The sequence below is a fragment of the Paramormyrops kingsleyae genome, chromosome 4 (assembly GCF_048594095.1).
Source record: "Paramormyrops kingsleyae isolate MSU_618 chromosome 4, PKINGS_0.4, whole genome shotgun sequence".
Lineage (NCBI taxonomy): Eukaryota > Metazoa > Chordata > Actinopteri > Osteoglossiformes > Mormyridae > Paramormyrops > Paramormyrops kingsleyae.
In genome coordinates, this window is record NC_132800.1 from 22,429,162 (window position 1) to 22,453,496 (window position 24,335).

Consider the following 24,335-nt stretch of genomic DNA (forward strand, 5'->3'; position numbering starts at 1 on the left):
GGCAAATCTCTCTGGCCAGTTGCTGATTTCATTGTCAGTATTTTAGTAATTTTCTTTTTGTCGTCACTGCATGGCGATGAGAGGTATGGTTACACCCCCTTCCCTTTTTATGGTGGCGGTCCCGAAGCGGTTGGCTGGTCGCTACTCCCCCGTAAACTTAAGCGCTGCCGGCCCGTCCGCTCGCTGTCTGCATGTCCCCGTATCGGCGGGTGAGCCGGCGGCCGGGCCTTTGGAGCCCTCTTACTGCCGTTTGCTGTAACCTATCTGGCGTTCCCAAACGGCGATGCAAACTTCTCTTAGGCATCAAAGACGTCCTCGGCCATTGAGCACCGCCAGATGTTATTGATGCGATACCAGTCTCACTTTTACGCTAATGAGTGGTACTTTTGTATGTGTTTCAAAACATCCGGTACCACTAGAGATTGCCCAGAATAATTTAAATTATTGCTTATGCTTTATAAATGTGACTGCATGTTAATGAGCTTGTCCATTGTAAATTATCGAAATCTAATGGAAGTTTTCTCATCGTGCCTGTGTGTGCAGTGTGTTTCTGCCAAGCTGTAGGGTCCGGTATTTTCCAACTGCCAACCGTAAAACATGCACATTGGACTTTATCAGTTTCCTATTAAGTGTGCAAAGTTATTTGAAGGACCACACTGTGAGTTCACCACCTTCAGTCCATTCAGAAGTGGCATTAGTCTTCCTGTCCTTGTTAGTTTTGTGCTGCGGGAAAACCCTGTAAAGACTTTTGCAGGAAAGTGCAGTGTTACTTCATTGATTGGACTAGAAATCAGTTGAATATGGAGTGTGGTGTGGGATATAGAAATGTGTGGCTTTCTAGAGGGAGTCTTTAAACATGCTTGTGACTGTGTAGTCTGCAGATTTCAGGGTGTGACATAAACATGCTATCATCTGTCTGCTGGGACTGGCTGTTCAGTTTTGGTGATACTCATTTGAAAAGGGCAGCTTAATGATGGGTAAAAAAAAACAGGGTAATCAAAAGCCATATGTTGTCAAACAGGAGCTGATAATACAGGCACATATATTACAAAAGGATTTAAAATTAGAGTTTGGACCAGGGTAAGCCACAGTTTTAATTAAGAAGCACAAATAGTGTGTTTAGTCTCTGTATTTGTGCTTGTGTAATTGGTTGGTGTAGTGTTGAATTTAGGAAGCTAAATGGGGGGATTTGTTCATGTGTAAGTTCTAGGCACACTTTGTTCTCATTTGTGCTACAGCAGTGTGGTTTATCGTGATGCTCATTGGTGCATCTAATGTCTTTTAAATTTGTGTTGCTGTGGAACCTTTTAATGATCTTTTGCTTAACTGCTATGTCCACCACTGTAACTGGCAAATGGGGTACATGTGTAAGCCCTGAGTATGTAGGGTTTGGATGCCTTGTGAGAGGGGGTCCCCGATCAGCTTTCTGTTTCATACCCACATGACTGTTATGGAAGTGGATGGGGTCCACAGTCCAATGCATCTTGGTACACTGCTTCCTTATCCGGGTGCATGAGATGTCAATCTGGTGGACCAGGTAGCTGTCAGCAGGACTTAAAGATCAGCAGTGATGGTGGGGTCTGAGTTGCCTTCTGAGGGCACCTGCCCCCACTGTGGGCCTTTTCTCTTTCCTGCACATAGAAGTTTGGCAGGTATGGGTGTCTTTAGACTGAATTGCCAGGTTTTTGTGCGTGGACCTACCTGATAATATCTACTAACACTTCTCCCATAATCAGGGTAGGGATGGCTAAATAATTATCCTACCTTTTGCTTTGGTAGAAATGTTTCATAAGGACCAATAACATGCCATATTTCTTGGAAACCTGCGGTGTAGTGAAGTGATACTGAGAAATGAGTTTTGTTGTGTTTGTGAGAGATGTATAGTGTCTATGATGCTGCTGTGGAGCTTGGTGTCCTGTCACATCACAGGTTTAGCCTGTGAATCACAGAGAGGATAATTATTTATGAGTGTGTGTGGTCTATGTCGTGCCAACGCGGTGACTCTCCTCACGTTTAAGGACCGTGCACTATGAATAGATTCGTCGAGTGTTTTTTACGGCCCCGGTTTTGCGCAGAACTTAATAGTGCCAAGTGCTTTCTTTGGCTGTTTAATATCTCTGAGCGTGGACTAATTAATTCAAACAGCACGCCACTACTTGCAGCTCTAGGGTGTTCGCTTAAATATTAGCGGTTTTATATTTGGTTAAAGAAGAGGCTGCCATTGTCCCAGATGCATGTACCTTGATTCCCTCTCCTGCGATCTTTGAATCGCGGCAGATCGGCAGCTTATAGTTTTTTTTTTTTTTTTTTGGATATGTGTGTCCAGTGCTATGTGTTTTGAAGTTCTCGTGGCAAGTAAGTGAACTTGATTTTGCCAGATGCATCGGTTCAGCTTAATTTTGAAACGGGAGGTAAGCCATTTATTTGACAGATTGTTGCGGCGATACTGGGGGCGTGGAAGAAAATGTTTTCGGGCTGAAGGACACTTGAAATTGGTTGTGTACGTCCCACTCTCTAAGTGTTGTCAGCGAATGCTTTGAAAGAGGTATTTTTCATGTTTTTAGCTGGACTTCTTAAAGGGCCGGTCCATTAGCCTCCCGCAAAGAAACATTTTTCTTTATCAGTTTCCCAGTTTTCAATACAACATGGGCGATACGTTCTCATGCCTTGGACTCTGCATTGCTCATGTTAACTTGTGCGGCACAAAGCCCTCATCCATGCCTCTGTCTGCCGAATGTTAACGCACGTGATTGGTGTTTTCACAGATGGAGTAGAGGTGTGCGTGACGTGGGGTGCTTGGTCTTTCCTACTTTTTTTGAGAAAAATCTGATATTACTTTATTACCCACAATGCCATGTAACTTGTTCTATTTTTAGCCCTGGAGCATGGGATATGTTGGGGGCAGAGCTCAGCTTCTGTTTGTTGACCTGCCAGTGGGGGAGGTTGGGTCAGGCCCAGCTCCCACACATGTTGACATTGTGCTGACTCACCTGCATCCATGCTTAAATTAGCGAGAATAGTCTGGTACCCCTGGGCCCGCTGCACCTGAATGCAGAGACTCTCAGCAGGGGCTGCATCTCCTCTAATGGGGGCAGACTTGATAACAGCCCTTAAGATGAGTTGTTTACTCAGGTTTTTCACCGACATTTGCAAAGTAATCTGTATTCTTTGCGCTCATTCTGCCTGATTGCAGTCTCCACCTTTAATACCTCGCCTTTATTTTGTATGGTGTAGTAGAATGTTTTGCTTCTCTTGCGGCTGGGATCAGTTTTAATACCTGTACTTGTAACTGGGTTAATAAAATTGTTTGTTTCGAATTAGTGGAGCCATTTACGTTGTAATTATGCCAGTTGCCATCTGTTTCCACATCATTTATTAAATTGCACTAGTCCCTTAAAACTGGTGTGTCTGTTCATCAGTAAGCGGTACTGGGCTTCACTTTCTCCAAGTCCTATTTGTTATTGTGAGGCTACGTCTGTGATGTTAACTGTTGAGGTGAGCCCCATTTTAAAGGAGACTCCACCATAACATTAATAACAAAAGTCGTTCCTCACCAGACAATTGAAAGTTGTTTTTCTGAAAGGTTCAGCCCCTGAAGTCCTTGGGCATCTATTTAAAATCCTCTCACGTGCTCGTGATTGTATTCCCTGTGACTTAAAATATCTTTGATCCTTGAAACAGAAAATGAGGCTAATTTTATCACGTGCGTATATGTTTTAAGTGCTGTTCTCTTTAAATAAAACTATCCTTGTCTAGTAGAGTTTCTGTAGGAGTAAATTCCTTTAGGTGGCACAGGGTTGTTTTGATGCCTGTCTCTTAATTATCCCGAAAGGTTTATGACGCTTCTGCTTGTTCAGAACATTCTCAGATGTGAGAAAGTTGACTCTCTTCGCCGCCCTTGGTTTTGTTGTGGAATCGGCTGCTGGTTCTGTCATGGGTGACGTATTTGGTGTTGATTTGTTTCCTGCTGGTCATGTGCATCTGTGTGCCGTTGTGCAGACAGCCTATGAGATCCCTCCTCCTTAAGCTGCTTCAGCGGCTTTGCTTGTAACACAAGGTGCTTAGACTTGCCTATGCCCAGGGGGGGTTGGGCAGACAGTTGACCTTGGACCCCCATAGGTTTTCTTTTTTCCCCCCTACTTGGGAGTTTTTGGTTCCTCTCCTCCATTGTCACTGGCTTTCTCTTTCATTTCTTTGTCTTCCCTTTCCCCTGCTTTTGTATTATTTGGTCTTAATGATGTTGCATCGTAACACACCCATGTAAAGCACCTTGGGGGGTGATACTGTTGTGAAAGGCACTATATAAAATTGAACTGAAGGTGGCAGGTGTATCCCAATCTCCTGAACTGTTTGACATTATTAATGTTTCTGAATTTACGAGGTTTTATCTGGAAGCGGTGTGGTGTTTGACTACTTCTGTGTCATCTCCATTCCTTTCCCCATTCTTTGCTTACTAATACTTTTGTAGGAAACGCATCTAGTTTGAACTTGGTGACAAGTTACAGTTTTGATCCCCTTTTGGGGGGTGTGTGGGCCTTTTCTCATAATTAGAATTTATTGCAGAATTGTAAAGAGAAATGCTTTTCTCATTCCCGACTTGCTTTTCCTACAGTGGTGCCTGTGCATTTCCGGCAGGGTTAGATATAATTCCCTGTTATTTACTGAAGGCCACTATTCATCCAGTTGGGTCAGTGGAAATAGGGGCAGTGGGTCGAGAAGGGGGTCTGAACTGAGCTGGTGGCTTTTCATAGCTACTCCCTCATACACTGAGAATACTGGCTCATAATGTTGCAATGTATCAGTGTGCTAACTAACATAAGGTAATAATATGCTGGTAATACTATAATGTTGGTATATTCTGTAATATATAACTACCAGTAGAAAACATTCTAAAAATTCAAGACATCTCATAAAAGGTGTATTAAACTGCTGCTGTTTCTGCAGACTAGAACCGCTGTGTGGAGTGAACATTATCTGACTTGAAAGCCTCTTAACTACAATGGTGTATTGTATTGATATAAGTTTACTTGACCCTGTCACTTGAATGCTTACCTCCTTGCCTACACACAGTGGCAATGCCCTCCATGTCCTCTAGTTCACCTCCGCATTCTCCTTATCACGGCCTAGCCATGGCCCCTGCTCTGGGAGATGTCATCGGTCTCCTTTTCGTCAATCCCTGTTGTATTTCTGTCTTGTCAGATGCAAACGAGCCCAAGCAAGTTCTGTTTGTGGTCATGCAGTTGATCATCAGTCAGTCACATCACACATGAATATTGTGAGGCTGTTTTTATTTCTTTGTATCAGTTTCCCCCTGTGGGTAATGCTCTAAAGAATGACTGGTTTCACACAAGGCTTAGCAGATGCTCTTACAGTGGCTGACTGGCGGCGAGTGTGGGCGTGAGAGCCGTTACTGATTAGCTGCTGCGTAGTCTAGTTTTATTATTGTTGTGGGTTTAGACCTCATACTTAATTTTTAACCTTGCAGACCTCTCTGAACCCCTGTGCCTCCTCCAAACTTCTGAAATTTGAACTTCTGACGTTCTACTCTTAGCCAGAAGTTGCAAAATTTAGATTTAGTTAAGGCTAATGGTGTAGCATCATTGATATGTGAAATCTGCACTGTTTGGGCAACACTTTGTGGGTTTTTCCCTCTTTTTCTAGCCAGTAATATTGCATTCCTTCGCTGCATAAGCATTTATTCTATAGAGCTCTGGGCTTCATCCTCACACTTGGCCAGTCTGTTGATTGGTATGCACCTGCTCACTAATGCTTCCCCACTGTCCTGGACCTGCCCTCTGTTGGGATCTCTGGTGTTTCCTCCTGACTATGGATGTCGGCCAGGCGGCTGGACCATGCCGCCTCTAAACTGTGTCTCACAGGAAGTCTCTCAGCACTGGCTGTCACGTGTCCCCAAAGCCCGAGTTCACCCTGCCAGCTCCGATCTCACTGTGATTTTAACCTGCAGTCCCCCATTTGGACTGATTCCTGCTCCGCTGTTCCTGTTCCCTATATGGTCGTGTTACTGCTTTTAGAGCAACGTCTAAAGGCGATTCCACATAAACGTCAACCTTACAGGAACTGAACTGTTTTTAAAACGTTCCCTTCCTATTTGTTATTTCATAGAAATTAACTATACAGGCATTAGGCTTCTACGGTCGGTGTACTGGTCACATCCATGACATAATGTTCTATCCAGAAAGCAAGATATTTTTTTCCCCCCAAATTTTTTTTCCCCTCGATCTATAGTTGTTCAAGTCTTTTCATGTCACACATATAGTGCTTTTGTACAGTTCATACAAAATCTCTTCCTTAAGTATGCCATTTGATATTACATCTATAGCTCTGATAAATTGTTGTGTACTTCTAACATGTAAATTCATTTATGCGTTTTGAGGATTTGTCTATATTCAGACCAAAAGGTGAAAGGAGACGCAATTTGTGTCTTTGCAAAGCTTGTCCATTCTCTGAGGCATTTTGTTTGCCAGTGTGAATCAAAATGCCACATCCTTAATGAGGGAATAGCCCATAAAATATGGTATCTCAGGTTGAGATTTGTGTTAAAGGTTTTTGGCCATTGCAGCTCATCCTTATGGACCAGAGTTGGTTTGTTGCAAAGCATTATGGGTTAAAATTGTGCTGGAAATATGGGATGGTTACCATGGCAGCCACTGTCCTGCCTCTGCCCATGTGCCGTCTAGTACCTTGCAGGTGGGGAATTGGAGTTGCCTATAAATAGTTTTTTCCTCTGATTTCTCTCCGTTGTCCTGAAACACTCCGTCTGCATCCTATTTGTTCAGTGTTTATATCCCCATTTTCTCAAAATGGCTTTACATTAAAATCATAATTTAGAAGTTTAAAAAGCTGGTTGCTCTTCCTAATTTAGTTCTGTCCCAGTCACCTGAAGTCCCAGGAGGAGACTGGCTGTTTGAATGCTGTGAATGCGGTGGTGGATCTAGCTTGAGCTCAAAGCAGCCGCTGTCCTCCGTCGACACCATTTGTGTTGGTGCTGTAGTCCGGTCCGGAGGCCCCTCTGGTATGCCTCTGTTGTGGGCAGCCTTGTTCACTACCCTGAAATACTCCCTCCTGGTGAGACCCATGCACACCTGGTCCAGGCGCAAGCCCGCAGCCTCAGGAGTGTTCATCTTAAGTGAATAATCGCTGAATTCAGCATCGCCAGTTCGGCCAGCCGGAGTGCACTGTTTATTTCCACTTTGCCCTAGATTATCATGACACGGCGCCATAAAACCTTCCTGTCGAGTCCCAAAGGTTCCTGAGCCGAATTCTTGCCGTCAGGTCGTGCTGCTGAAGCTCCGTGTCCGAAGCAGCGGTCTGCCCACACGGTTCAGAGCGCTGATTTCCCAGAAGGTCCCTGATAGCTTGGTAATGGCCTTGCCAGTTTGTCTGTTGTGACCACAGAGCAGTTGTGCCAGATGTCTATTCCAACAGATCAGGTTTTCACTTGTTCTGTCTAGCCGGTGTATGTGTGTCTGTGAGCTCTGTTATAGATAGTGTCTCTGTATGTATATAGGATGTATAACATAAAGCCTTGAGTGGTGGTATTTGCAGGCACGAAATGAATGCTCAGGCTTTCGAGCTGTTTCACAACAGTCCTGGGCTTGTTGATGTCCCAGTGGCTCACAGCGAGTCCCGTTCCCCACTGTACTTCTGGAATTTGGCTTTTCATTATGCTGAGGGATTGACACCCCATGGCTCCCTGTCAGTTTCCCTTGGTTGCCCTTTATTTTCCAGGAGTTGTTTTTATCTGCCCTTTTTAATAATCTCATACACAGATGAGGTTTGAACATTTTGTACTTCACATTCATAGGGGCCTCACATTTAATTCTGCTGTATGGCGTGCAGTTGAGCCTCCAAGTCACTGGTTTCTTGGAGGTAGACGCAATCAATTTCTTCCAGTTTTTTTTTGTCTCACTGACAGAAGTCTGTTTGATTCCTTCTGTAAAATACAACTCATAACCCTTTGACAATGCACTACAGAAAATAAATTTGGGAATTCAACAAGACTATTAACATTTAAATGAGCTTTAATTTCAGCATCCTTGATTAAATGCCAAATCGTCAGTGCGGTTATTTTAAAAAGGTTTTCCCTTTCATGTAAATGTCAGATTTAACCGATTGGCTACAGTAATAGTATTTCTGTTATGTTATGCCCTTACTTGTTCCTTGAATTTTCTTAGCTCATTTTGTAGCTGTTATCTTAAAATGGACCAGTTTTATACTTGAGAGACTCCGTGGAATCCTGTGTTTCTTGGTCAGGCCACGGGCTTGAGACTGGCATGTGCCGAGACCAGGCATTCGCTCATGGCGGCCGTGCATGGGGGTTGATGGCTGGTAGCTCAGACCATGGTGTAGAATGCTCAAAAATGGATATTTTTGTCATTAAATGGATTATATCAGAGCAAAGTGCAGCAATTTTTTGTGAAGAAAAGCATTTGGTTTTGAGGTGTGTTGTGTTGCCGTTTTGCACGTGAACATTTTCTGCAGACGGATTTCGTATGGAGCTTCTTGTTCAGCAGCAGAGTCCTTTAGTGCATCTTTTCTCCGCTTAGCTCCTTTTTTGGTTATTTAACATGGTATGACGGTCTCTGCTGTTGTCCTCCAGAGCTTGGGTGTGTTGTGTTTGCTCTTTCACAGCTCTGATCCACACCACATGCATGATTCTGGTCCTGCCAAACGTGCACTGGCTGCAATTCGAATGCCTGCAGGGCATCCGCTGGTTAGGTCGTGTTGGTAAAGTCACTCTTGTTCCAAGAGTAGAGTTTCGTCAGGGCCTTGTCTATTGAGAATTTACTCATGGTTGAACCCCAATCTGTTACCTTTCAAGCGGTGTGTTGAAACAGGGTCGTGTAAAACACCCAGTGAGGAGGGTGACAGTAGCCAGAGAGGGCACCTTGGACCGAGGTGTAATGACCGCAGGCGCGTGTACTCGACTGACTGGGTAACAAAGCTTGGCATTCATGGCCTGGTTTACTTTGGAGCTAGGGCGTAACATTGGATGACATCTTAATGAGTTTTAACCCTCAGCCAAGCACTGTGGTCTGCGGGGGGTCTCTTTGTTAGTGAGACTGTCCTGGTGGGAAGAGCAGAACAGAACAGGGCCCTGGTACTCTGCTTGCCTCAATTGGCAGTTTTCCACTGGCATACAGAAACCTGAGCCATAATGTGAAGTCAAACAAGTTAAAATACGGTTCCTGTTCACTTTGGATTTCTACTGTACTGGGGTCGGCTGGATAAGGGGGGGTGCCAGGTCTGGAGAGCAACCTCGTAAAACTGAAGAGGTGCTCATTTACTGTTCATGTTACTGTCATGACTTACTGTGTGTTAATGTGCTCAAATTGGGAAACCTGTGTGCTTTTTGACCAGTCAGATGGTGGTGACGCAACTAGCTTGTGTTCGTCACGCTTTCGGCCCTGCGAGTAAGCGGCGCCGTGTCAGCGTGGTTACGGCTTGGGTATTGGCCCATATACTTGACGTCGGAAAACTGCCAATTCGTGGTACGGGTCGGTTCTTGGTGGCAGTGGAAAAGCCCCAAATGAGTCGCTTAAAGTGTTTGTCAATGTGGTCCTCAGCGACCCCGGGCAGTCCACGTTTTCGCTCCCTCCCAGCCCCCCGCCAGACTGTTTGGGGATCCCCGAAGACCACGTTCAGGAATGCTGGCTTGGGGTTTGGCCAGCAGTTTCACGTCACAGTTGTATGTAGCAAGCGCAATAATCACCAGGGTTTTCAGATGACTAGTGAAACATTTGTCCTGATGCCAGCTTTTAGGAACTAAACGGATGTTTACTTACGCTGACAATTCGGTAAGTAGATTAGTAGTGTGTCTGAAATATTAATGAGGCATATTATGACGCCCGACAGTTAGCAATCTGTATAAATTCAGCGTATCCTTATGTTTAATAAATGTCGGACTTTACGCTGCAGAAATTACCGCCATGCCACTACGTCTCTTTACCTTGTTTATCCACAATATCTCCTCTTTTAAAAAGATGTCCTGGATGCTGTCCCTTTCTTCACCGCCTATTCAGTGCATATCACTTCCATAGTTTACCAGAATAGTAGCATGTGGTGTGCTTCACTAACCAAATATCATAAACATAAGGATACAGCGAATTTATGCAGACTAACTTATGGGCGTTACAATGCACATCTCAATCTTTCAGGCACACTACTAATCTACTTACCAAATTGTAGGCATAAGTAAACATCCGTAAGATTCTGAAAAGCCAGCGTCTGGACAAATGTTTCATCCGTCATCCAAAACCCTGGCGATCATTGCGCACGTGCCATATAATCGTGGTTATGTTGCGATGTGATATTTTGCAGCCTTGCTTGGAATACGTATCTGGAGGTACAAACGACTGTCGTTCAGACTTGGCCCCCCCCCCCCCCCCCCATCTTGCTTGCTCACGACTCTGCACTCTCGCCCCCTGCAGGAGCACCATCTCCAGAGGGCCATCTCCGCGCAGCAGGTGTACGGCGAAAAGCGGGACAGCATGGTGATCCCCGTTCCCGAGGCGGAGAGCAACATCGCCTACTACGACACCCTCTACCCTGGGGAGTTCCGGATGCCAAAGCAGCTCATTCACATACAGCGTGAGTACAGCACGGTGCGGCCTAGGGTGCGGGCACCCGGGTTGCCCCCGCTACAAAGTAATGACTGTGCTGATGGTGTTTTTGACTAGTAAGAGCTGGCTGTTCCCTCATGAATTTGACTTCCCTGCAAAGTGCTGTGAGCGAACGCTTCTGCTGTGGGGGGGGGGTGTCTGGCCCAGCGTCGGCGCCGGGGACAGGCTGGGAAGATGCCTCTGCTTTGGATTTGTCAGGCAGTGGGTCTCACGGAAGTGCAGAGCTTACAGTTTTGAGGTGTTTTCCGCTACGTTGCGTGTCATCGTGCTTTTTGTGCAGCTTCATGTTCGATGGTAGTCGTTCGTGTCTTTTAGTGTCAAGTTCCTCCTGCTAGTGAGATTTTGAATTAACTGGCGTTCACTATTTGTGCTGGTGTCCAGAATTGACTGAGCTGCATGCTGACCCTTTTTGAATTGCCTGTGGACAAGGTGCAGTGTAGATGGACACCGACAGGATTCCTGGTGTTCATGCGTCTCTTTTAATGACAGCAATCAATATAACAACTGAACTAAACATCAGAACATTTCGTTTTATAACAATTATCCACAAAGTGTGCGTCTTCGTTTAAAAAAACGCAGATATTTCAGTCTGCTTTTCAGGGGGTTGACGCGACGTATTTTCCGACATGCGCTCTCTGTCCGCTGGTGGGAGTGTGCTCGGGGGGGGGGGGGGGGGGACTCCGCCACGCGCGATACAGAGAGCAGAGGAGAATTGTAAACGTGTCACCGTATAGACACAAAAACGACAAGTTGTGGTGTAAATAAGATAAATAACATAAGGCTATTTAGTTTGTTTAATACAAGGACAATGTATAGACCTGTTTTATAGGAAAGGTAACCTTAAATGACTTCTGTTGTGATCTGGCGCTATATAGAAAAAAATTTAATTGACCTTCAAGGGGGACGGGAGGTGCCGTTGGGGGGGCAGGCCCCCCCCCCCCAATATAATGGTAGGGGAAACACTGAGATGTATTTGTGCATAGGTTTGTTTTAAGAAATCTATCACTATTTCTCTTACTTATGGTTCCTCAAGGGTATGCAGGATGTGACAAATGGTTATGCGTTGCTGTAGTTGCTGTAGACTACCTAATCTACTGGTAAGGAGTGATTCAATTTAAGGCAACATGGTATGCTTAATGGTGTGTGTCATGGGCATTGTAGTTTCTGGGGAAATATTGGTAGTCTTTCCACTCTCTTGGTGTGTTGGGCTGCAGCTGGGGTTTTGCTTAAAGTTAAGGTGTAAAGCTGTGGAACTTGTCCTAGCATCTGCTTTGACTTCCTTTGAGTTTTGCCTTTGCTCTGCACACCTTGCCAGGTTTTGACTTTGTGTGGTCGTCCTTGGAAATAATGCAGTGCCTGTTGGACGTAGAACAAAACAGAGTGCTTTTGATGTGGGTTCATTATTGAGAATCGAAGCTTCTTTGAATTGGGTCTGAAATGCACATGTTACTTTTATCAAATGGCATCGAGTCATTACTGGGCTCGTAAATGGATGAGTCCTTGAGTTTTTGATGATCTGGACAAAAGTGATACGGCTCATTTGCACTTGTTCTCTATTTTCTTAGCATTTCTGTATGTGGGCAAAAGATTGAGGCATTTTGGGTAAGCAGAGGGCCTCATTTTCTGTATGAGACAGTGTACTGTCCAGGAGGAAAACGGAGCCCCCTAAATTGCTTGACTGTCCACCCCTCATCAGGGGCAGGGGCAGCTTGCCCACAGCAAGTGTAGAACATAAATGTTTACCAGGCAAACTGGTTTTGGGGTTCATGTAACACTGAGTTCCCTCGTTGGTGTTCAGCATCAGCCTGTTCAGGCGATGCCTTTCCCAATCATGGCACTTTCAAACCAGCCACAACCTGGTAGACCTCCGTAGGTGCTGGGTGCTTGGCCGTTATGCCTCTTAAGCCTTATGAAGCACTCTAAAGACAATCCGTTATTGACATCACCTTGTGTAGTACAGAGTATTTCCCACCTCTGTCACTTCTGACTCGTAAACTCATGTTTGTATGGCAGAATGCACTTTTACTGAAGATTTTGGAAGAATGACTGAAAGGTTTAGTCCTCAGATACTGTCAGTTGAGTGTGGGGGTTAATTCAGGGTCTTGGTCTGTGTGGGCCCTGCTGGTTGGCATCAGTGAGGCATGTCTCTCCGCCATTGTAACCCCTGAGTGCTGGAGGTATAAGCAGTCTACATAAATGTCTCTGCCTCTGCCTCCGTTTGCTTTGAAATATATACTTTCTGTTTGGTGAAGTCGGTAACGTGTACCAGACTCCCTCTGCCTGCTATCTTCAAATCGCTGTTATTTTAAGCACGGTACCCATGCGAATTCTCAAGCTTTTCATTAGCTGCAGCTCCTGAGATGGGGAATGTGGGTTTCTGTCTATTCGTGTGTGTCGACAACTCACCTGATGGGTAAACAAGGCTTCTACCTGAAACATGTACAGAAAAGTTTAGTGAGTGAATTTTAAGATTTATTATTAGCTTATAATTAGTTGTGTTTATCAAGTGTTCCACCTTACCTAACGTGAGATGCCCGGGTGTCTGGGTGGAGGCCAGGCATGCTGCCGTCGGTAACGATGGCTGCCAATCCTCTCCCATGGTACAGCTTTCAGTCTGGATGCAGAGCAGCCGGACTATGACCTGGACACGGACGACGAGGCGTTTGTGACCAAGCTGAGGAAGAAGATGGAAATCCTCCCCCTGCAGTTTGAGGAGATGATTGACCGTCTGGAAAAGGGCAGCGGACAGCAGGTGACTGGCCCGATGCCCCCACCCACTCACCCTCCCCGGCCTGATAATCACCTTTCACCACACAGAAGTGTCAGTGACTGCACCCTCTGTGTCGCTGGAGTCCTGTTGGCCTCCGCCCTACTTAATTCCTGATTGGACAGGAGTCCTTGTGCCCTCTTCTGTATAAGCTCACTTGTAGATGTCAATCATCGTCCACCTCAGTTTCCCCCCGCAGACTGCATCCGCGAGCAGACTAATTAAACGATCGGCTCATCCCGAAGGCCGGGCGTGACTAATTCATCTCCATCTCCCCCCCCCCCCCCCCCCCCCCCAGCTGGTGACCCTGCAGGAGGCCAAGTTGCTCCTGAAGGAGGACGACGAGCTGATCCGCGAGGTGTTCGACTACTGGACGCGCAAGCGGAAGACCAGCAAGAGCGCAGCCCTCATCACCTCCGTCAAGCAGGAGAAGCGCGACGGCTCCAGCACCAACGACCCCTACGTGGCCTTCCGCCGGAGGACGGAGAAGATGCAGACGCGCAAGGTGCCTCATCTCGAGGGCTTGGGGCGGGCGAGTCACGCCGAAAGGCTCCTGCTCATTGGAGGCATGATGTGACAGTCGTCTGCTAACCAGTGCCTTCCCAGTAGCAGTGGTGGTAAATGCTCGTGAAGCAGCCACACGCCACGCCTCCCTCTCTAACTCCGCCATCGTCCTCCGCAGAACCGCAAAAACGACGAGGCGTCATACGAGAAGATGCTGAAGCTGCGGCGGGACTTGAGCCGGGCCGTCACCATCCTGGAGATGATCAAGCGCAGGGAGAAGAGCAAGCGGGAGCTGCTGCACCTCACGCTGGAGATCGTGGAGAAAAGGTGTGGGGGCAGGTTACCACGTTGGGGTTGGGGGGGGGGAGGTCCTCCCAGTGCTTTGCTGAAGCTGACACCCCCATCTCCCCACTTTGAACCTCTAAGGTACACCATGGCCGACTTTGGTGGCGAGGTGATGGCCGAGCTCTTGGCCCAGCGTGCGCTCGTCAAGCCCACCTACCCCGTGCCCCTCGTCCCGCTGCTCAGGCACCAGGACCATGCCGAGTACAAGCCCAAGGTGAGTGCCCCCTGCTGCCTGGCAGTGCTGTAGGCTGACCTCTGACCTTTTATCCCTGTAGCTAAAAGACCTCAGTGTCTCCTTTTTGTCGTTCTAGATTGTTCCTTTAAAATGCCTAATGCTAGAATGTGTTAATGAATGTGTGTGCCTGCTGTTTGCTGCAGTTTTCTGCCCCCATTTTGAGTATTCGACCCCCTTCCCCCCAGCCTGAGAAGACTGAAGTGGTCCGAACCAAGCGGAAGTACGAGAAGAGGCCCAAGGCCGCCCCCCTGTCGTCCGCCGCCTCGCTGCAGCCCGGCCACTCAGGCCTTCTGTCTTTCAATGCCAAGGACATGAATCAGTACGACTTCCCCAGCTCCGACGACGAGCCCTTCCCCCAGGTGGGGCAGCCAGCTTCGGGCAACATGCCTGTTTCTCCAGTCATAGGATTAGCTTTCCGTAGCTCTCTGACGTCGAACCCGCAGCCACGTGACCCACGTTTCATCTTCCAGGTGTTGTCGGGCTCGTCGGAGACGGAGGAGGAGAATGACCCGGACGGACCCTTCGCGTTCCGCCGGAAGGCTGGCTGTCAGTACTTCTCCGTGAGTGTCCCCTCAGTCACCGTACCCGCGTCCACTATGGTGTCTGAAGCACTAATGCGTGATCCCTGACCGCTCGCCCTCGCCCCCTGCAGGCCCGCTTGGAGCAGAGCGGCAGCTGGGCCTGGTGCAACCCAGCAGACGGCGGCCTGGGAGACGCGCGCTACCGCTACAGCCTGACCACCCTGACAGTCCCCCACCGCTGCGTGGGGTTGGCACGGCGACGCTTCGGTCGCGGTGGCAGGTGGGGGCCTTTAAACTTAACTGCAGGGATGGCAGTTTTGATGTGGGGGGGGGGAGATTTAAGCCTTGCAGATTTGTCAGCTGGAAGGTAGTGATGGACGTTTCGAGTGAAATCCACCTCGTGAATTAGCGTGCTCAGAATAGCGGCGACTCCAGCTGCTCTGGATAGACTCTGACTCTCTCCCCCACCCCCCCCCCCCCCCCCCCCCCCCCACAGGGTCTTGCTGGACAGGGCACACTCGGACCTGGACCACGTGTTCCATGCACTAGATCCGGACGCTACCCCCCTCACGCCCCAGCCTCTGGACGATACGATTGCCAGTACCTCAGAAACAAATACCTCAGACAGAGCGGCCCCCGGGGGTCGCCAGCAGGTCTTGTTGAACATTAAGTCGTGCCGGTGGCGGTACTTCAGACCTCGGACGGCGAGGCGGGGTGGTGCGGACGGAGGAGACCCCTCCGGCGCTGGTAGAGCACCAGCGAGCGGACCTGGTTCGCAGGCCAGGACCGGACCCGGAGCGGCCCCCGTTGCCGGTGAGTCCTGTCGACCAGCTCGATGAGGGGAGAGGGAATCGCTTGATAAATCCAGCACCACGAAAATCGTTTTTTTTTTCCAGCCAGAAGTCGACACTCCCAAATGAGAGCAGAATTAGAATTGTAAAAAGGGGCCTGCAAACAGTAATTGAAAAATGTCTCCATGCATGAAATTTAAGTCGTTACTCTTTCATTAACCCCTCCCCGAGCTCGTACGCTCTTGTCGATGTCAGCAGAAACGGGTTTGTTTGGGGGGGGGGGGGGAGGGTTTCTGCACCCATCAGTCATCTCTCCCCCGGATGGCGCTGAACGGCCCGCTTTGGCTGCGGCCTTGTTATTTATAAACGTGTAAGACGCGCCTGGTTATTCTGGGCAGCCATGCTGCTGGAATGAGGCGTTGTAAGCTCAGGGCCTGCAGGTTGTGTATCTGTATCTGTGTGTGTGTGTGTGTGTGTGTGAGTGATTCACATTGTTTTCATTCCTCATGGGGAGTCGTCCTACAGTGTCCCTGAGGTCCCATAGCCTTGCATGCAGCCTGTAAGGCTTGTGCGTTGCTGGACATTGATGCCAGGGCATGTTTATCTAGGAAGGAGCTGGGCAATACTAATCATTCCTCATAGCTCAGATCATTCGCTGAGGCTGCACTATTTCTTTCCATAGTGAGCAAGCAAGCATGACTCTTTCAGTGTGAAAGACTGTGCGCCCTCAGCCGAATGGAATGGTGGTTAGCTGCTGCCCTTCTAGCTGCACTCTGACCCCATCCCTGTCCCCTTGGCTGCCCGCAGCATTCACCATGGAGCAGTACCAGCAGCACCAGGAGCAGCTAGCGCTAATGCAGAGGCAGCAGCTGGAGCAGACGCAGCTGCAGCTGCAGCAGGCGAGCGCCGAGCCTCCCGGCAGTAACACGCAGGTTAGATCCCTTCGCCTTGTCCTGCGAGATGAACATCCGGGGATCTCTGTGTGGAACAGCGGCGGCTGGGTCTCGCATGCCAAAGCCTGTCGCTGCTTCACCTGAAACCCGATTACAGCTAGGTCCCCGAAGGCCAGGCACCATGGGAAATGTCTCCCAGCCTGGGGGAGCTGGTATCCCACCTGCCCGGCGGTGCCTCCCCTTACCTCTGGCCGTGTTTCCTGTCTGCCCTCCCGAATGACGCCCCCCCCCCCCCCCCCCCCCCCCTCTGTCCTCCCAACAGGGATCGACGTCAAAGACCCTGGACTCGGCAAGTGCCCAGTTTGCGGTCTCTGCACTGGTGACCACGGAGCAGCTGCTGGCGGCCAAGGCCAAAGACGAGACGGCACTCGGGCTCGGCGTCAACGGGGTTCTGCCGGGTTCTGGTGAGCGGCCCGTCCGTCACCGCGGTGCCGATGCGCCGCAAAGGCTCTGATGTACATTACGCTCTGCATCACCTACAACTAATTTCTTCCCGCTGATTTATCCTTCCAGGGGTCTATAAGACATCACACCATGCCAGCGGCTCTCCTGCCCCTGTGGCTCCAACCGGCCAACCAGCTGCAGTTGCCGTGGCAACAACCACCACCACCATGATGGCCGGCCCCACCTTCCACCAGCCCCCGGCCAACAACGGCACGACGGTGACTCCCAGCTCCGCCGCCGCCACTCAGGTCCTGATCGGGAACAACATCCGCCTGAGCGTGCCCCCACCAGGGGGCGCCCTGAGCCCCATCGCGACGCTCAACGCGCGCCACATATCCCGGACTATAAACGCTGTCCCGCCGTCCGCCTTAAAGCTGGCCGCCGCGGCCGGGAACTGCCAGATGCCCAAGGTCACTGCAGCGTCATCGTTGGACATGGCACCCAGGTGAGCTGATGGAGGCCATGAGTGTATGAGGAAGAGGTGATGATGATGATGATAGGACTGTAGAGACATTCCAGTATAACTCTAATGCCCCCCCCCCCCCCCCGCAGGGAAAACCACGATCAAGAAAAGACCACCCTGAACAGTATATCAGACAACACAGTGGCCATGGAGGTGACGTAGTGCACAAGAAGCCGGGGACGCGGCACCTCTTCCGGGTACCATGGCGACCACGGCAGGATGGCGCCACGTCCGTCTCCAAGGCAACCGTCGGGACTCTATTGCAATGCTCATCTCTCGTGCTTTTTCCATTTATTTGTTACTGTTAATAAGAGGCATCAACATCTGTAAATTATGAATATGGCAATTCTATGTACAGCAACCATGTATTTGTAATACACTTGTATATATGTTACTTGAATACAGAATTGTTCATTTGATGTTTTGCACTTGGGGGAGAAAAAAAAATTGGAAAAAAAAATTGCAACTGGTTAAGTAAAAGGTGAGAGTGTAGCGAAGATGTCCTCACATCATGTGCATGGTGCAGAACCTGCTGTTTTATCTATTTATTGTGCTGTGTTTACAGTTTCTTTGTACACTGTACCCTCATTGGTTCCTGTGCTATAGTGAATGTGTTAGGTAGCTATGGACTCCTTGGTATTTTGTATATTTGTGAACATACCCCCGGCCCCCGTCAGGGCGTCCGCTTGTTCTGTGTATCACGTGGAAATAAATGGTGACATACATACAGAATCGTAGGGGGGGAGGGACAGGGGTTAGGCATTGGAGTTGTCAGTGGGCAATCGCTTATTGGGATTTTCTGTTTGTGTCCCAAGACGAGTAACAAAGTAGGAATGAAGTCTCTTCCCAGAAGCCGATTAACAGAGCACTATTTTTCTTTAATTATTGCTGCTTTTTACGTTTTTGTTTCTAGAGTTCATTTAATGAGCGTTTTTTGTTACTCCTCCCCTCCCATTTTTATAAAACATTTAAAGTTATTTTTGTATCTCCCCCCATCCCTCCCCCCCCATTGTGATTGTATGCCTGTTCTATTGAAAGACTTCATTCGTTTTGTTACTTGTTCATAAAAAGGATATAAGGGAGATAGAGGCAGTACAAGCTGTACGTGTATCATCATTCCGATTTCTAAAAAACAAAACGGCCTTTTTTTTCCTTTTGGGTTTTTTTTTTCTTTTTTTTTCTTTTTTTCCTTTTTTTTTCTTTTTTATTTCTCCAGAAGGCTGAAAGGCCACAACCTGAACTATGGGGTGCCTTCCTTTGGAAATGTTCGACCTCTCTTCTGTGAAGAGTACGGTACCAGGCGAGGCTGCGGGTCTCTGTCGGTGCCACAATCTGAATGCCCGCTCCAATGGCATCATTTAATCCCTGAGGTTTTCTAGTCCCACCTGGAAGACGGAAAGTGACACAACTCTCACAAATAAATCCCAGGGCATTCTATGTTGACCAGCCGACGTGTCCTGTGATCTGTGTGATTAGCCAGGGCTTGTGGGTGGGGGGTTACGGTGGCGGTTTGAAGAGTTTCTTCTTGATGCCGCTATGTTGCGTCAAACTGCAGACATGCTCGAAAGACGGCTTCCTGTTGCGACCGACTGACACAATTTGAGCTATGTATGGTACCTACCACAAAAAAAAATCTACACTTGGTATTTTGCTCGTCTGTAGCTCGCTGTCACCTCTGCTCTGCGGAGTCCTGTTGTGCTTTAGTGAAGGATATTAGTTTGGCAGGAAATCTGAAGACCTCTCTCTGGAAATAAATTCCTCTCAGAACGGCACAAAATGCCGTAACTGCCGTAACAGTGTTTAACCTTGCAGCAGTCTCTCTAAAGGGGAAAGAATTTCCCTGTTATTTTGGCTTGATAAGCCCTGTATTACTCTGCTGTCTGCTATTAGACTACTGCTTGTATGAACAAGGGTAACAACAGATGGAAAATTTGCAGGATCAAAATGAAAACAAACGTTTAACCTTCTTCAACCTTCACATCAAATCAGCCAAACTTGTCAGTTGGTTTTGGACGATTAGTACCTTACAGCTGGTTCTTTGCTAGTATACACTAACTACAATTGCTAAACAGACCAGGCCAAATGCCTTTCTAGCTGGTTAAAAATATTTCGCTAGGGTTAACTTGATGAGACTTGAAGTTCATCTGTGTTTGAAAATAAGCCTATTTACAATCAGGTCTCTATGACCTTGTGCCGTTTTTAGGGTCGACCGGCTGGAGCCTGGCTTCCTCTTCGATGTAACTGCTTCATTTCAGATGCACTTCGTCTTCACCATGGAAACTTCAGCATTTCTGCAGGTGGAGACCTTGGTGGCTGCATATGTCGCCTGCTTTTTTTCCCCCCCGATGGATGTTGTGTTTTCTGAGCTGTTTTCTACTTTAATATATGTGCCTTTTAGCTATTTGGACATTCGGTACGAAATATATCGAAAAATTTCCCCACGCCTGAATGTCTGATAATGTTACATATGGCCCTTTTCAACCCTTTTTGTTAGAAGTCTCTAACATCTGGAGATTTAAAATCGCCATATGTCCATTTTATTCTACTAAAATCCAGCTTAGCCTTGCAGTTAGAGCCTGGACTCGGCGTCAAAAAACTGAGTGGGGAGAAATAATGACTCTTTAAAAGCATAGTGAGCTGACATGGAAGAAATGAGTATCAACTTCAGTGAAGGTAGAAGGTTCTGAAACCACCAGAAGTACCACTGATCGTCTCTGGGTGACTCTTGTGACATGATTAGTATGAGAATGGACAAACATCTCTACATCTGGATTTCATGGATGATATATGCATCCATTCATCATCTAACCACTAATCTATTACTGGGTAGTTTTGAGGTTGGAGGTTTGAGGTTGGAGTTAGCCCAGAGTGAAATGCAGGGATGCAGCATGGATGGGTGTATTGCATGGATACCAGTGTATTTCAGGGTGGGCACACAGACACACACACACACACAAAAGACAGTTTTAGAGACCCCAAATTTCTGCATGCTCACAGCGGAGGTGAATGATAAGATTATATATTCATTATTCATTTCTACGGGTATTTCAGAATATTTGTCCGGGACGTGGTGCAAGATTAGTTGGAAAGAGACCTAAGGAAAAGTGCAAAATTGACTTGTTAGGGCCTGTATTTTCACTTTCCAACCCGCTGTTCTTGCAAAGCGATCTTTCAAAACCCAGATGACCATCGGTGGAGACGTGAATTGGCTTTTGTGATAGTCCCCCTCCAAAGAGAAAGCCTTTTTTATCGATGGAACATTTTAGACGTCCTGATTAAAGTCATACTCGCTACTCTGCAATCTGTCTTTGTGATTGCCGGAGTGGGGAATTGTATCGCCTCTGCTGTTTTCTTTTCACACGGGCATTATTTAAGCCGGCTGCTCGAAGCTCCTGCTGAGACTTTGTGTCTTGCACGCTCCTGAACGCTGACTGGAAACCACAGACATCGCGCACACCAAAGGTTATTTACCTTCATGATGTAAAAACGGCCACTTTGTTCTGCACCTCTTAAGGTCTAAGAAGTCTTTATTTGAAAGTAGAAATCTGAAAGACAAAATTCCTTTGTAGGCGTAGCATGAACATTCGTCATGCACAGAGCAATGAAACAATATGAAAGTCTATCTTCAGTCCACCTGAGTTTTGCCAATTTAATAGAGTCACCCCTCCATTCTTCACTTACTCTGTCAAGGTTCAGGGCAAAAAGAGGTTTTCTTTGCCAAAATTAATTATTGTGCTATTAGTTCAACCGCCAGAGTTGAGACTAGAGTTTGATTGGTTTCTGTATCTGGGGATTCGTGTCTTCGTATCAGTGGTCCTCTTCACCGGTAGTGATGCAGGTTCTGTTGGTCATGTTCCCTGGATCTATGCCACATGGAGTTACCACCTAATCCATGTCAGGGAAGACACTTTGAGCCAGGACAGGGTTTGTAAACTGCCATTTCAATCAAAGGGACCTGGATTTCACTATAGCACTGAGTTTATGCTGGGTACTGATTGGTCAGTCTCCTATAATCATGTATCTGTCACTAATGTTAATCTGAAACAGCTGGATGAGTCTTTCAATCAAGGAAACAAACCAGCAAAAGCACAAGAAGAACTGACCCATTAGGCCAAGCACAGGAGCCTTCCGGATTTAAAGCAGTTTGTAAAACCTGAATTAGCTCAAAGTGTCCTCCTGACATGAATTAGGTGCCACACCAGGGTTGAAATTAAATGAAATTAAGTTAAATGATGCTATTTATTTGCTATTTGCACAAATACATTGGAATGCTTTTTATACACACACACACACACACACACACTGCTCAAAAAAATTAAAGGAACACTTTGAAAACACATCAGATCTCAATGGGAAAAAAATCATGGTGATATCTATACTGATATGGACTGGGTAATGTCTTAGGAACGAAAGGATGCCACATTGTTTGATGGAAATTAAAATTATCAACCTACAAAGGGCTGAATTCAAAGACACTCCAAAAATCAAAGTGAAAAAATGATGCGGCAGGTTGGTCCATTTTGCCGAAATTTCATTGCAGCAACTCAAAATCGTACTCAGTAGTTTGTATGGCCCCCACGTGCTTGTATGCATGCCTGATAATGTCAGGGCATCCTCCTAATGAGACGCCGGATGGTGTCCTGGGGGATCTCCTCCCAGATCTGGACCAGGGCATCACTGAGCTAAGGTGCAACCTGGCGCCTTCGGATGGACTGAAACATCATGTCCCAGAGGTGTTCTGTTGGATTTAGGTCAGGCGAACGTGGGGGCCAGTCAATGGTATCCATTCCTTCATGCTCCAGGAACTGCCTGCATACTCTCGCCACATGAGGCCGGGCATCGTCGTGCACCAGGAGGAACCCAGGACCCACTACACCAGCGTAGGGTCTGACAATGGGTCCATGGATTTCATCCCGATACCCAATGGCAGTCAAGGTGCTGCTGTCTAGCCTGTAGGGGTCTCTGTGTCCCTCCATGGATATGCCTCCCCAGACCATCACTGACCCCCCACCAAACCGGTCATGCTGAACAATGTTACAGGCAGCACAACGTTCTCCATGACTTTTCAGACCCTTTCACATCTGTCACATGTTCTCAGGGTGAACCTGCTCACATCTGTGAAAAGCACAGGGCGCCAGTGGTGGATCTGCCAATTCTGGTATTCTATGGCAAATGCCCATCGAGCTCCACAGTCCTGGGCAGTGAGCACAGGGTTCACTAGAGGACGTCGGGCCCTCAGGCCACCCTCATGAAATCTGTTTCTGATTGTTTGCTCAGAGACATTCACACCAGTGGCCTGCTGGAGGTCATTCTGTAGGGCTCTGTCAGTGTTCCTCCTGTTCCTCCTTGCACAAAGGAGCAGATACTTGTCCTGCTGTTGGGTTAAGGACCTTCTATGGCCCTGTCCAGCTCTCCTAGAGTAACTTCCTGTGTCCTGGAATCACCTCCATGCCCTTGAGACTGTGCTGGGAGACACAGCAAACCTTCTGGCAATGACACATCAATATGCACTATCCTGGAGGAGTTGGACTACCTGTGCAACCTCTCTAGTGTCCAGGTATCACCTCATGCTACCAGTAGTGACTCTGATCGTAGCCAAATGCAAAACTAGTGAAAAAACCGTCAGAAAAGATGAGGAGGGAAAAATGTCAGTGGCCCCCACCTGTTAAACCACTCCTGTTTTGGGGGGGTCGTCTCATTGTTGCCCCTCTAGTGCAGCTGTTGTTAATTTCATTAACACCAAAGCAGCTGAAACCGATTAACAACACCCACTGATCAGATGAATATCCAAGAACTTTAGTTTACTTGATGCTATACTCTGATTAATAAGCGTTCCTTTCATTTTTTTGAGCAGTATATATATATATATATATACACACACACACACACCCCATCTTCCATACCCCAAGTTATGGGTCCAAGCACAGGGCACGGCTATTTATCCAGTGCCCCTGGATATTTTGGGAGGGGGGGGGGTTGGCAAGTGGAGACATTGGTGCAGTGACCCAGAGCCTACAACGTGTTTCCTGCTGGTTGGTGGGGTTTATCCAGGTAGAGTTGAATGGGCACCTACTGTCAAGCGCTCATTTTCGTGCACAAAATACACTCTGCGCCACAAAGCATTATTTAATGGTGAAATCAAGTTGTTGCATTTCGTCCAAATTTCAGTAACATTTTGTTCACGAAAGGATAAAGATTTCATTTTCTTTCATGTACAGAATTCAAAAGGAATGTTGCATTTTGTGCACAGTTGATATCAGCACCTTGAATTTCATGGGCAGAAAGCTGAATGTATCTGCTTTCATTAATAAAAAGAAAGTCATTTCGTTCACAAAATGCATTTCATACATTTAATTCATGTTGTGTATAAAATGCACGCCGTGAATGAAAGAAAATGTCCACAAAATGACTTTCTTTCACTCACAAATTGCATCTTGTATACAAAATAAATTAATTTAGTTGACAAAATTCATTTTGTGAATGAAATTACTTTTTATAAATGAAAGCAGATATTTAGCCTTCTGTCCACCAAATGCATGATGCTGATATTAATTCTGTTCGCAAAATGAAACATCCATCTTGATTTCTGTGCATGAAAGAAAGTGAAATCTCCATACTTTCAAAATGGACATAATGTGACGGGTTTGTCTTTCTAAGGATGAAATGCAG

The 24,335-nt window shown here is 47.3% G+C and overlaps 1 protein-coding gene across 2 annotated transcripts in view; it reads left to right on the plus strand.

Annotated features, from left to right (window-relative positions):
- Positions 1–19,112, plus strand: part of LOC111857818 (enhancer of polycomb homolog 1-like) — a 29,294-nt gene extending 10,182 nt beyond the window's left edge. For both annotated transcript variants that reach the window (XM_072710873.1, XM_072710872.1), the window contains 13 exons: positions 10,452–10,611; positions 13,250–13,395; positions 13,709–13,915; positions 14,093–14,241; positions 14,341–14,473; positions 14,680–14,853; positions 14,965–15,054; positions 15,147–15,295; positions 15,512–15,828; positions 16,614–16,738; positions 17,022–17,163; positions 17,273–17,648; positions 17,756–19,112. In XM_072710873.1, the coding sequence (XP_072566974.1) occupies positions 10,512–10,611; positions 13,250–13,395; positions 13,709–13,915; positions 14,093–14,241; positions 14,341–14,473; positions 14,680–14,853; positions 14,965–15,054; positions 15,147–15,295; positions 15,512–15,828; positions 16,614–16,738; positions 17,022–17,163; positions 17,273–17,648; positions 17,756–17,828 (2,181 nt within the window). In that variant the 5' untranslated portion in view covers positions 10,452–10,511 and the 3' untranslated portion in view covers positions 17,829–19,112. The remainder of the gene's footprint in view (positions 1–10,451; positions 10,612–13,249; positions 13,396–13,708; positions 13,916–14,092; positions 14,242–14,340; positions 14,474–14,679; positions 14,854–14,964; positions 15,055–15,146; positions 15,296–15,511; positions 15,829–16,613; positions 16,739–17,021; positions 17,164–17,272; positions 17,649–17,755) is intronic.
- The last annotated feature ends 5,223 nt before the right edge of the window (positions 19,113–24,335 follow it).